At 53.3% G+C, this 14548-nt stretch overlaps 6 protein-coding genes across 6 annotated transcripts; 4 read left to right on the forward strand and 2 right to left on the reverse strand.

Moving 5' to 3' along the window:
• Nucleotides 1–436: 436 nt before the first annotated feature.
• SEPMUDRAFT_145535 (uncharacterized protein) lies at nucleotides 437–2271 on the forward strand. Its single transcript, XM_016903113.1, has one exon. It carries the CDS (start codon nucleotides 596–598, stop codon nucleotides 1898–1900), a length of 1305 nt encoding a protein of 434 aa, XP_016764346.1. The 5' UTR covers nucleotides 437–595; the 3' UTR covers nucleotides 1901–2271.
• On the forward strand, nucleotides 2257–7581 carry SEPMUDRAFT_75152 (DUF1769-domain-containing protein). Its single transcript, XM_016910099.1, has 6 exons — nucleotides 2257–3045; nucleotides 3112–3196; nucleotides 3272–4813; nucleotides 4924–6836; nucleotides 6895–7434; nucleotides 7530–7581. Exons 1-3 carry the CDS (start codon nucleotides 2370–2372, stop codon nucleotides 3441–3443), a joined length of 933 nt encoding a protein of 310 aa, XP_016764347.1. The 5' UTR covers nucleotides 2257–2369; the 3' UTR covers nucleotides 3444–4813; nucleotides 4924–6836; nucleotides 6895–7434; nucleotides 7530–7581.
• SEPMUDRAFT_137035 (yippee-like protein) lies at nucleotides 4715–5157 on the forward strand (the record flags this gene model as incomplete). The annotated part of the gene is made up of 2 exons (XM_016902823.1): nucleotides 4715–4813; nucleotides 4924–5157. 2 exons carry the CDS (start codon nucleotides 4715–4717, stop codon nucleotides 5155–5157), a joined length of 333 nt encoding a protein of 110 aa, XP_016764348.1.
• SEPMUDRAFT_36138 (KH domain RNA-binding protein) lies at nucleotides 6118–7285 on the reverse strand (the record flags this gene model as incomplete). Its single annotated transcript, XM_016908629.1, has 2 exons — nucleotides 6118–6836; nucleotides 6895–7285. 2 exons carry the CDS (start codon nucleotides 7283–7285, stop codon nucleotides 6118–6120), a joined length of 1110 nt encoding a protein of 369 aa, XP_016764349.1.
• A 1232-nt stretch (nucleotides 7582–8813) lies between the features above and the next one.
• Nucleotides 8814–12272, reverse strand: SEPMUDRAFT_121812 (uncharacterized protein). Its single transcript, XM_016901732.1, has 3 exons — nucleotides 12130–12272; nucleotides 10181–12066; nucleotides 8814–10084 (listed from the first exon to the last, which is right to left on the reverse strand). The coding sequence occupies exons 2-3, from the start codon at nucleotides 10476–10478 to the stop codon at nucleotides 8865–8867; spliced, it is 1518 nt and encodes a 505-aa protein (XP_016764350.1). The 5' UTR covers nucleotides 10479–12066; nucleotides 12130–12272; the 3' UTR covers nucleotides 8814–8864.
• A 301-nt stretch (nucleotides 12273–12573) lies between these two features.
• Nucleotides 12574–14536, forward strand: SEPMUDRAFT_145537 (methionine aminopeptidase). Its single transcript, XM_016903114.1, has 5 exons — nucleotides 12574–12916; nucleotides 13004–13037; nucleotides 13089–13228; nucleotides 13281–13454; nucleotides 13516–14536. The coding sequence occupies exons 1-5, from the start codon at nucleotides 12758–12760 to the stop codon at nucleotides 14218–14220; spliced, it is 1212 nt and encodes a 403-aa protein (XP_016764351.1). The 5' UTR covers nucleotides 12574–12757; the 3' UTR covers nucleotides 14221–14536.
• The last annotated feature ends 12 nt before the right edge of the window (nucleotides 14537–14548 follow it).

Below are 14548 nucleotides of genomic sequence, written 5' to 3' on the forward strand. Positions count from 1 at the left end.
CTCGAGCTTGAGACTTGGGTACTTGAGGTAGCGCATTCTTGTAGATGCCCTTCTGCTTTCCGCCTTGTTTGAAAAGATGGGCTGAGATGCTCAAAGGCCTTGATGATGGGCCATTAACGAGGCCATAACTGCTCACGGGACAGCCACAACATGTGGTTCTAGCTCCGCCGAGGAGTGGCTGTGGAACGAGGAGCTGTTGGCGTATCGCTGGCGGTAGCTTGAAGAGTAGCCGTAAATTGGCGGTCATTGTGATGATAATGGTGAGGACTAGGTGCCTGTATATGGTGGTCAGGTAGTACAGAATTCTACCTGGATACGCGCAGAATCGAATTAGATCTAGTCCCAAGTCAACCGGGCCGAATGGGTCTCGGAGGTCCGTTTCTCAACAATAATCCGCCGATAGTCACATAATAGCTGTTCTACACAGCTCACCTCAAGCTCACCACCTACTACAGTACTCTACTGCCCATGCCCTCTCCTCCCACCTGCGACATATCGCGTCAAACATCTTTCTGGTGATCGCTGAAAAGTGACCCGACCAACAAGTCCTCGGAGGCACTCCAAGTGCAGGGCTATACCGAGAACTTGAAGCAACATGTCCGGATTCACGAACACTGCGCGGCTGTCCGCCCGCATGGCGACCAGATGCGCCTCCCGCAACGCAGCGAGAAGAGGATTCCATGTCTCTCAGCGTGGAGCAGCTGCGCAGAACTATACGATGCCCGCGCTATCACCTACCATGACGGAAGGCAATATCTCCAAATGGAATCTCAAGGAGGGAGACTCGTTCGTGGCGGGAGATGTCATCCTGGAAATCGAGACGGACAAGGCGACTATGGACGTTGAGGCACAAGATGATGGGATCCTGTTCAAGATCATCAAGACCGAGGGCAGCAAGGGTATCAAGGTCGGAGATCGGATAGCGGTTACTGCAGATGCTGGGGACGATATCAGCTCCCTGGAAGTGCCAGCTGAAGAAGGTGCTACACAACAGAAGCAGGCGAAAGAGGATAAGCCAATGCCGGCTCAAGAGACGAAATCCCAGGAGCCCGAGAAGAAGGAGGAGAAAGATGCGCCAGTAGCAACACAAAGAGCAGGTCAGGAAGGAAAGCAAAGGGGCGGTCCTGCGACCAGGAAATTTCCGTTGTACCCATCAGTCGAGACTCTGCTGCACCAGAACGGTCTTTCGGCCCAGGACGCAGACAAAATTACAGCCACGGGACCGGCTGGACGCCTGCTGAAGGGAGACGTTCTCGCATATCTCGGAAAGATCAACAAGGACTATCCAGCAGAGGCTTCGAAAAGGCTAGCGAAGCTTGCTCATTTGGACCTGAGCAATATCCAGCTTGCAAAGAAAGTGGAAGCGAAGCCTGACACGAAGCCTGCAGAGAAGCCTGTGCCAGAACTGCCGGCAGAAACGGAAATCGCCATTCCCATCTCGCTATCTCAAGTGATTGCAACGCAGAAGAGAGTCAAGGACACATTGGACATTCACCTCCCTCTCTCCACGTTCATTGCCAGAGCGTCTGAGCTCGCCAACGCAGATCTACCACTCGACAAGCGACGCAAGCCTACCGCGGACGAGCTATTCAACTCCATTCTTGGCCTTGATCAGGTGGTTTCGTCGAAGAATGGTGCCTACTTCCCGCAGATCACTGGGCTGAGTACACCCTCATTGTTGAGGAGTAAGCCGACTAAGAAGCCCGACATTATTGATTTACTGGCACCGAAAGCGAAGAAGCATGCCCCGGTCCCTCCTGCTTCTGTCCCTGCGGGCATATCTACCAGCGACAACATCTTCTCTGTAGTTGCCAAGGACGGCGAAGAGTCGAGGGCGACGGAGTATCTGGAGCGATTGAAGCTCGTGCTGGAGAAAGAGCCCGGCCGACTTGTCCTCTGATTGAAATGTGCGTTGATTTGGCATGGATTGCATGATTTCGCGGTAAGCGTGCGCGCGGCATTTGAGAGAGCAAGGCGTTAGAATAGCGAGCGATGGTCTCGGTCAGGTACATGTAGCTCCTGTCTATGTATCATTGAGCAATATGTCAACATTAACTGAAATTCGGGTAACTCTGTCTCTCAAGGTTTCCGCAGGATGTGGGCAGATAAGGTACCTGGTACATGTATAAATTATGTACATGTACCTTGACGTCGCCACGCGGGGCTTGAAGTGAGTGACGTACAGAAGGCAGATTTTCAGATGCGCGTTTGAAGACAACATCCTTGCATACATGTATCTACCACTTACCTACCTACCTACATCATACTTGTCCATGTGAACATCCAGATCCTCTCCCATCACTTCTTGGTATAGGCACATCGTGACACTACCAAACTCGTCTGTGTTTCCCGGGCAAGCCCATAGCAGCATGGCCGACAAGTACATCCTCCAAGTTACTGCGGGTCCCGACTACAAAGACCAGAAGCCCATCGCTGTCAACTCGGAAAAATCGGTCCAGATCTCCAACGAACATGTCACGGTAGACCTCAGGGTCCGCATCCAAAACTATCGCGGTCTGCCTGAAAACTCACCAAAGACGTCGCCATACTTCGAGCACGAAAAGCATAAGAACGACCTGTACTCGATCGCCTTCACGTTCACCCCAAAGAAAGACCTCAACGGCCACGATGTCGTCTTTGGCAATGACTTCGACCACCCCATCAAAGATAAGCTACCACCGGGCTTCAGTCAAGCCTTCAAGATAGCGACTTGGTATATCGACCCAGGGCTTTACGGCGATGTATATGCGGATGAGCCATACCTCTACAGTCCTCTGCTCAGCTCGATGAACGTGCTGAGGGTGGGGCCCAAGGACGATAGGGAGCAAGAGAAGGTTGAAGAGGTTCGCGCAAACGAGGAGACATTGGTGTTTATGGAAGGTGCGGATGGAGATGGACAGGAAATACGAGATACTCTCGGGTTGCCAGAAGCGGGACCAGCAAGACAGAAACACTTCTTGACAGAGTCCAATCTGAAGGACTTCACTTTTGAGAAGGGAAGAGAATACTCAAACGACTTCTTCAATCCCTACCTGGACTTCAACGGTATGTGTGTCAGCGATGAATCACATACTTAGCGGGACAAGACAACTTTGCTGACTTTATTGTCAGACTTTGCTCTGAAGCTCCCAGGTTTCTACATGATTCCCGGCATTACTATTCCCATCATCAGCCACTGGGATGGGCAACCACTCCGGTGAGTTCTCCTCGCACTGCCTTTGTGTATGCGTTCTTGCTTTTTGCGGGGGAGACAACTAACGTGCGGACAAAGCTCACACTCGCTTAGATACGTGATGAAGAATCGAGCCACGGACGAACCACTCTTCGTTGTCATTTTCAAATTACTGCCTGTAGACAGTGAAGGCAAGCCTATCGAGACTGAAGAAGCAGACGAGGAGAAGGCGGACAAGCCATCCGCTAGCAACGACGACGAGCTGGATTAGGGAAGACCGCTTTCCATGCCAACAAGTCGAGCGCCCATCGCAAAGACCCACGCACCCAGGAGAAATCGAGTTTTCTGCTCCAGAGAAGCAGGTATGGAGGGCATGTTTGAGAACCTCGAGAGAATCCGTATCCATACACGGTGATGTTGCCCACTTGAGAGACCATCGGCTCTCTCGCGACGGTCGAGCTAGAGAGGGTTGTGGGTGTGCTTCTTGTCCCGACGCCCCACATCACTGCTGTTAGAAGTTGCGGAGGCCTATCCCCTGGGCGCTGCGCGTGGCAAGCGTTCTGATTGCCCTCCTGCTGCGAGGCGACTAGGTATTCCCGTAGCGGCCGTAGCCATATATCCAGCTGATTCGACAACGCTGGTTGACGGAACGGATGCCCTCGGAGACAACAAGTACCCCTGGAATATGCACACTGGAAGACGTTTCTGACCATCAAGATGGATCCTCAGACATACCGTGCAAGCTGTTCAAGCGGTTTGCAGAAGGGAGTCCGTGGTTAAGCACCCGAAATAATACCGTGGTAGCCAGTTCCGTTGACATTCCCACACTCTCAGTCATTGAATAGTGATAGGTACAGAGCTTCCAGGGAGTATCCGGAGAGTATTCGTCCATGGATGCGTTGAGCCTGCCATTGCATTTGTCGCAGAGCACAAAGTCTGTATACCTAATATGTGTTATCTGTGAAAGTGAATGGAGGAGCCGTCAGCCGATGTATTCCGAACAGAAGCATGTGACGAGAAAACTGGGGTCCCGGGTCCGAGACAGAGCGGGCAGCTGCATGACGTGCCATCATCTGTCAAGCTCTCCAACCTCGTACCGAAACAACGAACACCGCTGTTGCACCACAACCACCACCACCACCACCACCATCACCACTACAGCTGCAACCACGCTTCCTGCCAAGTCGATATCCACGCCTGAGGACTGTGCGAAGCAGTCCACGGCATCGCTGCCACGTCTCACCCAAAGCACTCGCGTTTCTGCCTGTTCCAGGAGGCATCATCTGACCTGATACGATCTGATCTGATCGGACCCCACCTTATACCATAAACACCGACCGCCTCCCCGCCCTCCACGTCTTTAGTCTTCTCCTAGTCCCCAAACGAACGAAGACAGCGAGCAACAACTGCTACTCCCAGGACCGAGTTGAGATCCCACCGCAGCAGGCGTAACACGAAAGAGTAGAGCAGAGAATCAAGGCGGACAGACAGTCGGCTAGGCCCTGGCCAAGTAGCTGTCCCCGAGACAGCACTCCCAATAACATGGGCCTCGCCTACAACGTCTACCTGTCCGCCAAAAGAATCTACGGCTGCAAAAACTGCAAAACCCACCTCGCAGACCACGATGAAATCATATCTCGCGTACGTCCTCTGCAGCTCTTTTCCTCTTCCCCCATTATCCTCTCCACACACACCCATACACACACCCTCCCCCAATAACTAACACCCTCTTCTCTGAACACCAAAAACAGAACTTCCGCGGCCAACACGGGAAAGCCTATCTCTTCAACAGCGTCGTAAACATCCAACAAGGCGAAGCGGGAGAACGTAACATGACGACAGGCAGACACGTGGTACGCGACATTTACTGTCGACAGTGCAAAGAGATTGTCGGGTGGAAGTATGATCGAGCATATGAATCGACGGAAAAATACAAAGAGGGAAAATACATTCTGGAACAGGAACTGTTGTGTCAGGTGAATTGATTGATGGATTGATTGATGCATCAAATAAACTCCTGGGAGAGAGCGAGAGCGACATTGAGTGAGAAAGGGGAGGCATGATTCTTTAATTTTCGGGAGGGAATACACTGGGCACGGCGCTGTTGGTACTTCCTCGAGACACGAGGTCACATGGAACGGGAAGGTTTGGGATGGAATTGGAATTGGGGCCGCGTATGGGACGGCAGGCGTTGGAACCGCTCTGCTGAAGATGCAGGTTTTTGGGGGGTTGAGGGGTGCCAGAGGACTGGCATCGCGACATCAAGGGTACTACCTAGCTAGGTACCTGATTTTAACGTGGAGCTGTGGTGGCTTGATACATCATCTGCCATGAACAATACAGACCCAAAGCAATCATCACCACAAGAGGCTACGAAAGAGTATGCAACTGCTCCTTCTCATTTCACTGCCTATTGCTACATATCGGAAGTGGTATCAGCGCTATGCATAAGCAGATCCAAGGCTGCGCCCCCTTTTTTGCAAAATGCAGCGACTTGCTACGCCATGAAAAAAACAAACAGACTGAGGGCGCGCCGCCCATACCCCTTCCTAGATGAGCAGCATTACCAGTATCATTTTGATTGTATCGAGGTGGCTTGGGTATGATCGAATAGTGGTGAATTGTGGGTGTTGATGTAAGTCGCGGTTATTGTGTTGTTGTTGTAGTTGTAGTAGAGAGGCCACCAGGAGACTTCATTAGGCATTCGAGGTCGTATGTCGTCGAAGCGTAAAGGTCGTCATGGTCATTACCCGTGAAAAAAAAAGACATAATCGTGTCCAAACGCTGGTCAACGTTTGGGAGGCTGCATGCCACTCTTGGAAGATAGGCATATCGGGAGCAGTGATGGAGGCTATCGTTCAGTGACCCAGCAGCGATGGCGGAATCTGTGCAGACGGCGATCCCACGCTCACACCTCCTCCTCTCTGGCAGTACGGATCAGCACCCTATGCTGCAGCCTCCGGGATTTGGCTTCGACGCATCTTTTCTTGCTCCAGGTTCTCGTACAAGAGATACAAGGCCTTCTCATTGGCTTGTGGACCGCCAGTGATGGTGAACATGCGCTCGCCAGTATCATCGTGAGGTGCCTTGGCAATGGAAATGCGTGCTCCGGAGCTCTTTCGGATCTCGCTGATCTTGCTGCCTCCACGACCAATGATGCAACCAACCATGTCGGCAGGGATGCTGATGTTCTGCGTCTGAATGTCCTCACCCTCTTCCACACGTGGCGGAGGGCCGCTGCCGCCGCCGCCGCCTTCGGATGCGCCATTGCGGCGAGGTGGGTAAGATGCAGGAGCACCGCTCGTGAAGTCGGCACCATTTCCAGTTCTGTTGTAGCTCCGTGGTGCATTGTATCCGCGTGATTCACCAGTGCCATTGAGAGGTGCAGCAGGTGCACCTCCTCCGACACGAACAGAAGGACTGTAGAGTACGGTGCCATATCCGCGCTGCTCATCGTCTACCAAGCACTTGCCAATTTCCCACACAGCCTTTTGAATGCCGTCTGGCGTACCTTGCACCTCGACAATGCGTTCGGTTGATTGTGGAAGCATCTCTTTTTGTGCAACCATGCGTACACCGCTTGCATCTTGAATCTGCTTGATCTTCAGTCCCTGTCGGCCAATGATCGTACCCATCTGGTTGTGTGAGATGAGGAGACGAATAGCTAGGCCTTGTTAGCTGCGGGTCGTGGAGGGAGAGGTGTGGTGGCGGATTGATCTTACGGTGAGTGTTAGGCGCCGCGGCTACTGATCCCCCAATACCCATCTGTGGTGCACCCTTGACCAGGCAGTCTGCCACGAGTCCATAGGCGTCGGCGATGCCATTGAGAATGCCAGTGACAGTCAGGACGCGGTCATGCACGCCCGGCACGACTTTGCTCACTCCAGCGCGCACGCCAGTCTTGTCCCGTAGGTCTGCCACATTCTGACCTGCCTTGCCAATAATCACACCGGCTTCCTTGGACGTCACAATGGCTCGCAGGGTGAGCTGTGATTGAGCATATTCGTCATCGGTTCGCGGTGAATCGTCTTGGAGGTTGCTGGCACCTAGTCTATCGGTAATGGCGTCGACACCAGAGTCCATATGAGGTGAGTTCTGCTCGTCTGCCGACATGTTCTTGATGCAGAAAGTGGAGGGGCTGGGCGGATGGGTGGCTACTTTGGGAGCCGAAGTAGGACCTTGGTAGAGGGTCTGGGGGACGAGAGATAGGCGTCGAAGCTAGGAGCAACGTGAAAGGTGGAGGGCGCGCGGTCGGAGAGGAGCTGTTTCGCGCAAAGCAGTAGCGCGTCAGTACAAATTCGAAGCTCCCCAGCAGCAGGGTGCAAGAAGTGGGGAGGGGTCTGGGGGCCTTTCGTACAAGGAGCTTAGCTCTGGGCAGTTTCGAGCGTGAAAGGGACCGGGGAGAGCGGAGGACGGCGGGAGAGAGGGGGAGTGGTGGTGGTGGTGGTAGTGGAGGTGGTGGGAGTGGGAGGGGGAGTGGTGGTGAAGGAGGTGGTGGTGGCGGCGGGAGTGGTGGGAGTAGTGGTGGCGGTGGGTGGAGGAAGCGGTGGGACGAGACAAGGCGGAGCTATGTTGCTGTTCTCATTGGAGTGTGAGGTGTTGTGTGAGGAAGAGTGGTGAAGTGATGGTTGGTTGGCTGGCTGAGCTGGTGGGAGAGGAAGGAAAGTCAAAGGCAGCTGGCGCTGGGGGCAGGTGTTCATTGTTGCCGCGAAATTCCTGAATAAAGGGCGAAGGGCGGGAAAGAGAGCTCCATCAATTTACCTGCCTGTGCCTGCCTGTGTGCCAACACCAACACCTTTGCACTTGCACCTGCACCACAGTGACTACACCGCACCACCTCACTCCACTGCACTCCACTCCCCTCCCCCCGTCTCCCTCTCCCCTCCGCTCCGCTCCGCTCCGCTCCACTCCTTCCTCGACGTCCAGCAGCACCTGCCCATTTGTGACCGTGTCGCTCCACTCGCATCATGCACGTCCATGGCAGCTGCAGGGGACGCTGGAGGGGCTCCTGCTCTCCTGCTCTTCTCATACGAAGGAAGCAGTAGGAGGCTAGGAGGCAGTCGCCCTCGAGGAAAGGAAGGCAACGAGCCGCCCCTGCCGCTCGCTGCTCACCGCCCCCATACCTGATCTCAGGCCTTCGTATCATCGCCATTAGAGGCTCTTTGAAGCTACATGTACCTACCTCCCTAGGTACATGTATGGTATAGTACATAGGTAGGTTGATAGGTTGGTACCTAGTAGGTCAGGAAGGTACCTACGTGTCCATGTCTTGGTATGGTATAGGACAACTGCATGCAGGGGTAGTCTGCATTGACGCGGCATGTCACTGTTCTTGAGCATATACGACATCAGGGTCTACTATTATCTATACAATCAGAGGCGAGGACGCACTGGTGATACCTCAACGTCAAACCGGTTTGTACCTAGTCTGCACACTGCGGCTTGCTGGCAGTGAACATGTTTCTTGCTCCTACACTCGGGAACGTTTGCGAAGATTCAGGTTGGTCTGGACATTTCCCAAGCCACGTGTATATGCGGAGCACTCGCCACCAGTAAGGACTTTAATCGCTTCATGTACTCAGACCCGACCTCCCTTTCCCCCCGTCATATTCCACGAGCGCGTTCTAGCACTCGCGTCTAGGTCCTCATCAGTGTATCCGCGCCTTGCTGCACTTCTGCACATTTCCACCGACTATGCGAACAACTTCCCCTCTTCCGAATTCTCCGCATCCTCTTCCAACTTGTCTAAACCAAAGTATTGCATCTGAGTGCTCGGCCTCGCCCTCATGTTGCGAATCATGCTCCTCTTTCCCTTATCATTGGAGAGCTGATTCTTGGTCCTGGCCTTCCCTGTGGAACCGCTTGTCTTCGTCACAGGCTGAGGCTCCTCGACCATGGGAACATTAGTGGCGGAAGCAACAAGAGGCGATCGAGCACTTTCCAGCGGCGAGATACTGGTGCTATCAGAGACTTCACCCAAAGCGTGGTTCGGCACGTCTGGCATGGCGGGGATAGGTCCGGATTGGAAGAGCTGGTGTAGTGCAGCGGATTGAGAAGGTCCCGAAGAAGCTGACGTCGCATCCTGTCGGACGTCAGAAGCGGGAGTGGAAAGGTACATGTAGCCCGTTGATGCGTCCGACAACGAGGCCAGAGGAGGTGCAGCAGGCATAGTATTGCTGGGCCCCGAGCGCGACGCGGGCATGGAATGGGTTCTGTCGTGCGCGTGTGCACCAAAGCTGCTTCCTGCCTCGATGTTTCCAGAAGCGTGATTCGGGTAGCTTTCCCTCCTCGTCAAACCGGCCATATTCGACAGAGTCTGACGTTCCAGTGGCATAGACCGGGGCCACATTTGGCGTGCCCTCTGAGGTGGAGCTGCGGCATTATGAGGTCGCATCCAGTCACCATAAGGAACCGCTCCAGCACCACCTGTCGTCGGATGGGGACTGGGTGCTGCGGCAGCATCGGGAATCCCTACTTCACCCATCACAAACCCACCATGATTGTGGTTTCGGTTGAACAAATACGGCTCCACAAGCCCGTTCATAGCATGTGCCGCTTCTGAAGGGTCAATCATCTCCTCGACGCCCCTTCGGATCGCGCGATTCCTCAACTGTTGTTCTAGTTCTCTCTGGCCACCTCCAATTCCATGCCTACTGATATGAGTGTTTCCATTGTGGAGATGATGTTCGAGCATTGCTTCCACATCTAATATGAGTTCTTGGAATGCAGACTTTCGATCTACTCCGAACTGACGGCCCATGAAGCTGTAAATGACCACGTCACTGTCGGCCATGACTGCTAGGGCGGCGCGGTAGGCCAGCAGCTCCATGCCGCAGCGAGGGAAGAACATTTCGACTCGATAGCCTGAGATGGTACGGAAGCCATTCCCGGAGAGAACGATCAACGCAGCGCCTGTGTGTTATAAATACATGCTGTCAGTAAGCCAATAGATTGATCGAGACGAACGCTGGTCTCACTGAGCAGCATCTAACATGGTTTTGTACTGACGTATGAATTCCTGCCTGTCTTTTTTAGTCTTCCAGAAACCCCATCCCACAGGTCTGATGTCCTTTCCCCGCTTGCTTATCTGGTCGTCCGCTGCTGGCAAGATCTCTTCGAGGCTTTTCTGAGCGACAGAAGGTCCTTTGGCACGAAAAGGTATGGCGAGAGAGGTCTTGCGCTTGCGGGACAGGACCTCAAGTTCTGATAGGTCCGCTTCTTCTTCTTCTTCTGACTCAAATGCATGTCGGTCTCCAGTTCTCCTGTCGAGGGCGTGAGCTGTCGACTTGCTGGGAGTGCAGCCCATCTCGCGGTCCTGAGCGTATAGCGTTATCACCCAGCGTGTAGGAGTGCATCAGGATACCGCACTGTGAACGTGCGGCTCTGTACGGAGACACCATAGTGATATCGAATTTTTGCGGCCTTGGCCGGCCGGAACGCTGAGGAATAAAAAGACATAAAGTCGGTATGCAGCAAAATCTATTGTTTCACGAGCATGTGACGAATCGTCTCGCCGACCAATCTAAATCCAGCGAATACATCAGACTTTCCATGGTACCAACGCATTGTCAACCAAGCGGTAAGGCCGAGAACGGGCAATACCGTCGTGACTGCCATGCCTTCAATGAGAACCTTCTTCTGTTTGTTGACGGCCTTGATCACCTCGGAATAGCGTTGATTACTAAAGCTCACTCTGCTGTACTGCGTGGCGAAACCGGTGCTTGGAAGCTTGTCCGACAAGAACTCTTCGATCTTCTTGCGCAATTGGACGATGGTCGAGGTAGTCCCCGCTCGCATGTCGTAAAAATTTGCCATGGAGAGGTCATTGATTGCATGTGCATCCGCAATGCGTTCGCTATTGTACTCTTTCAGTGCTCGAGCACGGCCTTCCCTTGTTGCAGGATTGGAGTCCAGATGTGAGAACAGCACGCGAACATCTTCCAATCCCGCATTCATGCCCTGGCCGTAGAAGGGGACCATTGCATGTGCCGCATCGCCTAGGACTACACCACAGTCCTCGAAATAGTGTGGTGAGCACTTGATGTTGACTAGCGGCAAATGTGGATTCTCCGTGAACTGCTCGCGCATCAACTCTGGTCCGATGAGATCAACAGCACCAGGGAAATGCTTCTTGAAGTAGAGCTCAACTGACTCTGGTTCTGCTTCGAGGGCCTCAAAGTCGCCCGCCGGAGCGAAGAGGGTCGAGGTAAAGGTCTTGTCAATGCTGGGTATCGCAATGAACATTTTGTCCGCGCCAGGCCATATATGTAGGTGGTTTGGACTTGTGCGAAACCCATCCTTTGCAGATGCGGTCTTGCAACTCCCTGCCTTTGCTGGAGGTATCTGGAACTCACACCACAGCGTATCGATATAAGTTTGCTGGAAGTCAAGCCGCACGAACTTCATCATGTGAAAACGCACACTGCTGTGGGCACCATCACAGCCTAGAATCAGATCGAAGTCGATCTCAATCTCCTCGGGTCGTCCAGGTCGTCCACTGAACCGAGTGTTCTCGCTCGGTCGTCTGGAGGTGCCCTTCTGTTCTAGCCAAGCCAATCGTCGCCGAAAGTCAACCCCAGTGATCTTGTGCCCAAAACGCAGCTTAACGTTGGGCATGTCTTCGAGTTCATCCAACAAGCGTGTATTGAGATCACCTCGATCTACGGCATTGATGGCGCGCCCGTTCACATCGTAGGGTTGGGCAACTTCAGTCCAACTGCCACTGGAGTCCTTGCCATGGATCATGCGTCCGTACATGGGTATGGTCGCGTTCATGATGGCCTCGAGAAGCTCGGGAGAATCGGACTGCCGTAAGGCATTGATGCCTCGCTCCGACAGAGCCAGATTGATGCTTTTTGTGAAGTTGAGAGGTGTGGTTGATGCATCTCGCAGATCTGCCAATTGTCAGTCCGGGTAGCAACATATGAGCAACACGAGCTGATCACGGCGACACATACCAGGCCTCAGATCATACACTTCCACTTGCCACCCTCGTCTGGCAGCATAGAGGCCCGCCAGTGCACCCACGGGGCCTGCGCCGATCACCACGCACTTCAAATTGCCCGATTTGGCCATGACCTAAGAATCCAGTACCTTCAGCTAGGATGAGTTTGGTCGAAGCTGTCATTGCCGACCCGGTGCCTTTGGGCTGTTATATATTGTCTATAAGATGACGATGAGTACCGAACAGTCTATGACTGCAACTTCCCGATGACGGGCATGCAAGCTTTTCTTGTCTTGAATAATGCGGGCGGACTAATGGAGGGCGTGACCGGCAACGTTCAGCCCAGCCCGTGCACAAACGTGTCTAGCGTACGGAATATTCTGCCTCAGGCGGCCATGCATAATTTCTACCATGCGAATCCGATGTCATATTTGTGATTGTCACGCATGGCGAGAAAGTGCGACGACGCTTTGTTCAGGACACATTGATCGTCGCTTGCACCTCACCGGCCTTGCGCTCCCCGACACTCGCCCATCACCACGCACGCGACTGCGAATACTCCTGTCATCTTCCCTCGATTGCACACCGTGCCATAACACTCCCCGAGCTCCTCCACCGATCTGAGTACGTAAATTCCAGATATGGACCAGGCGCCAGCCAAAGAGGTAGTCGTGGAGAAGGCGGCCAAATGCGAGGGCAGCGACTGCGAGAATGACGCTGGGACACTCCAGTGTCCGACGTGCCAGAAGCTAGGCAAAACCGCATTCTTCTGCAGTCAAGATTGCTTCAAGAGGAACTGGGTAGGTCAGTGGTGTCCTTGTAGCGTTGCAGAAAGCACGGCCGAAAGCTGCAGTTGCTGGACATTGGCGTGGGCTCATTCAAAATAGGCAGAACACAAGAAGCTCCATAAGGCTCAAAACAGTACGCTCTCCAATATTTTCACACCCAAGGTTGTGTCCTTACCAGACGCAGATGGTCACTTCAACCCCTTTCCTTCGTACGCATTCACCGGCACTTTGAGACCCGTCTACCCTCTATCGGAGAAGCGAACGATACCGGCGAAAATACCCCATCCGGACTATGCTCACAATGGCATACCAAAGAGCGAACAGGTATGGAGAGCTACATGTCTAGAGATGGGCGGTACATACTGACATTGACAAGGTTTTCGTTGGACGCAACAAGATCAAGATTCTCACGAAGAAGGAGCAGGATGGGATGCGTAAAGTATGCCGCTTAGCAAGAGAAGTTCTGGACATCGCAGCACGCGCAGCCAAGCCGGGCGTGACGACCGACCACATCGACAAAATCGTCCACGACGCCTGCGTGGAACGCAATGTAGGTTCTTCCCTTCTCACGCAGGATGTTATAATTATGGGATATTGCTGAGTCTTGACAGTCCTACCCATCACCTTTGAACTACTGCCATTTCCCGAAGTCAGTCTGCACATCACCGAACGAGGTTATCTGCCACGGAATCCCAGATCAGCGACCTTTGCAAGACGGCGACATTCTCAACATCGATGTGACATTATATCACGAAGGCTTCCATGGCGACTTGAACGAGACCTACTATATCGGAGACTCGGCATTCCAGAACCCAGACAATGTCCGTGTTGTGGAGGCTGCGAGAGACTGTCTGGACGCTTCAATTGCGCTCGTCAAGCCTGGCGCACTTTTCCGGGACTATGGTAATACTATTGAGAAGATTGCAAAGACCAGGAACTGCCAAGTCGTTAAGACATACTGTGGGCATGGCATCAATCAGCTGTTCCACACTGCGCCCAACGTGCCACACTACGCGAAGAACAAGGCGATTGGTGAAGCTAAACCAGGCATGTGCTTTACCATCGAGCCCATGATCACGCTTGGGAGCTACAAGGACAAGACGTGGCCGGATGACTGGACAAGTGTCACAGTTGATGGCAAGAAGACAGCACAGTTCGAGCATACCCTGCTTGTAACTGAAGACGGCGTAGAGATCTTGACCGCGAGACTGGAAGATAGCCCGGGTGGAAAGGTGGCTATGCCAGCTGGGTATCTCGCCGACGGCTCTAAAGCTCCGGAAGCCAATGGCAGTACAAATAGTAACGAGCACGCTTGAGGATGCAGAGATTGGTGTTCCTAGCCGAACTCCCTAGGATGACTGTCTCGAAGTTAAAGCACAAGCAGATCACCTTACCTAGTGATCAAGTGATTACAGCGTGCTCAGCCAGAACAGAAAATGGTGCTCACAATGACATTGCTTGTAGATACCATATATGTACCGTCTCACGGTACTGTGGAGGCGGTAGAGGATCAGGTAGCTGAAGCGATGGTCGTGCCTTCCTCGCGACACTCCGGTTCCACTTTTAACGGCCGCACTTTTCAGCACTTCCACATCAAGTGTGCAAATGGAAGCACCCTACCTGTCCGTCCCTAGGTATCCTCAC

The sequence above is a fragment of the Sphaerulina musiva genome (assembly GCF_000320565.1).
Source record: "Sphaerulina musiva SO2202 unplaced genomic scaffold SEPMUscaffold_1, whole genome shotgun sequence".
Classification (NCBI taxonomy): domain Eukaryota; kingdom Fungi; phylum Ascomycota; class Dothideomycetes; order Mycosphaerellales; family Mycosphaerellaceae; genus Sphaerulina; species Sphaerulina musiva.